The 536-nt window shown below is 70.9% G+C and overlaps 1 protein-coding gene across 1 annotated transcript in view; it reads right to left on the bottom strand.

Moving 5' to 3' along the window:
• Nucleotides 1–262: 262 nt before the first annotated feature.
• The window catches only part of SYNPO (synaptopodin), a 13,447-nt gene continuing 13,173 nt past the window's right edge, over nucleotides 263–536 (bottom strand). Inside the window, exon 5 of the mRNA XM_035891044.1 lies at nucleotides 263–530. Within this exon, the coding sequence (XP_035746937.1) occupies nucleotides 263–530 (268 nt within the window). The remainder of the gene's footprint in view (nucleotides 531–536) is intronic.

Genomic DNA, 536 nt, shown 5'->3' on the forward strand with positions numbered 1-536 from the left:
TCTGCCTGCTGGCCACGCAGTCCTGCCCTGAAAGGTTAAGGGTGGTAAAAATAGAGCAGGGCCATGGGATGGCGGGCAGGCGGGTGGCACCTGACCCTGCCGGCACGCCAAGGGGCCGCGGCAGTGCTGCAGGGGAGGGGGGATGATGGTTTTTGGGGATCTCAGCCCCGAGGGTTGGGGTGTTCATGGTGGGGGGACAGGGGGTGGCAGCCCCCAGGCTGGTGAGACCAGGGAGAGGGTGGCCTGGCCAGGGCTGGCTCATCTAGGAGGTGCAGGGGGCCCCCGAGGGCAGCCCTCCTGGCTTCAGGCGCAGGCTGCTGGTCCAGCCCCGCGGGCAGAGGTTGAAGCTGTGGATGCCCGGGCTCTTGGCCCCCGAGTCTTCGGAGTCGAGGGAGCCGTCCGAGTCCGTCGGGGACCGGGAGGTGTAGCGCTTGGCCGAGGACCGCCCGCCCACCACGGGGGATGGCAGGGGGCTCTTGGGGCTGGGGGACAGCCTGGGGACAGGGCCGGACACACCGGGGGGCAGCAGGGGGCGG

The sequence above is a fragment of the Egretta garzetta genome, unplaced genomic scaffold (assembly GCF_000687185.1).
Source record: "Egretta garzetta isolate BGI_Z169 unplaced genomic scaffold, ASM68718v1 scaffold270, whole genome shotgun sequence".
NCBI lineage: Eukaryota > Metazoa > Chordata > Aves > Pelecaniformes > Ardeidae > Egretta > Egretta garzetta.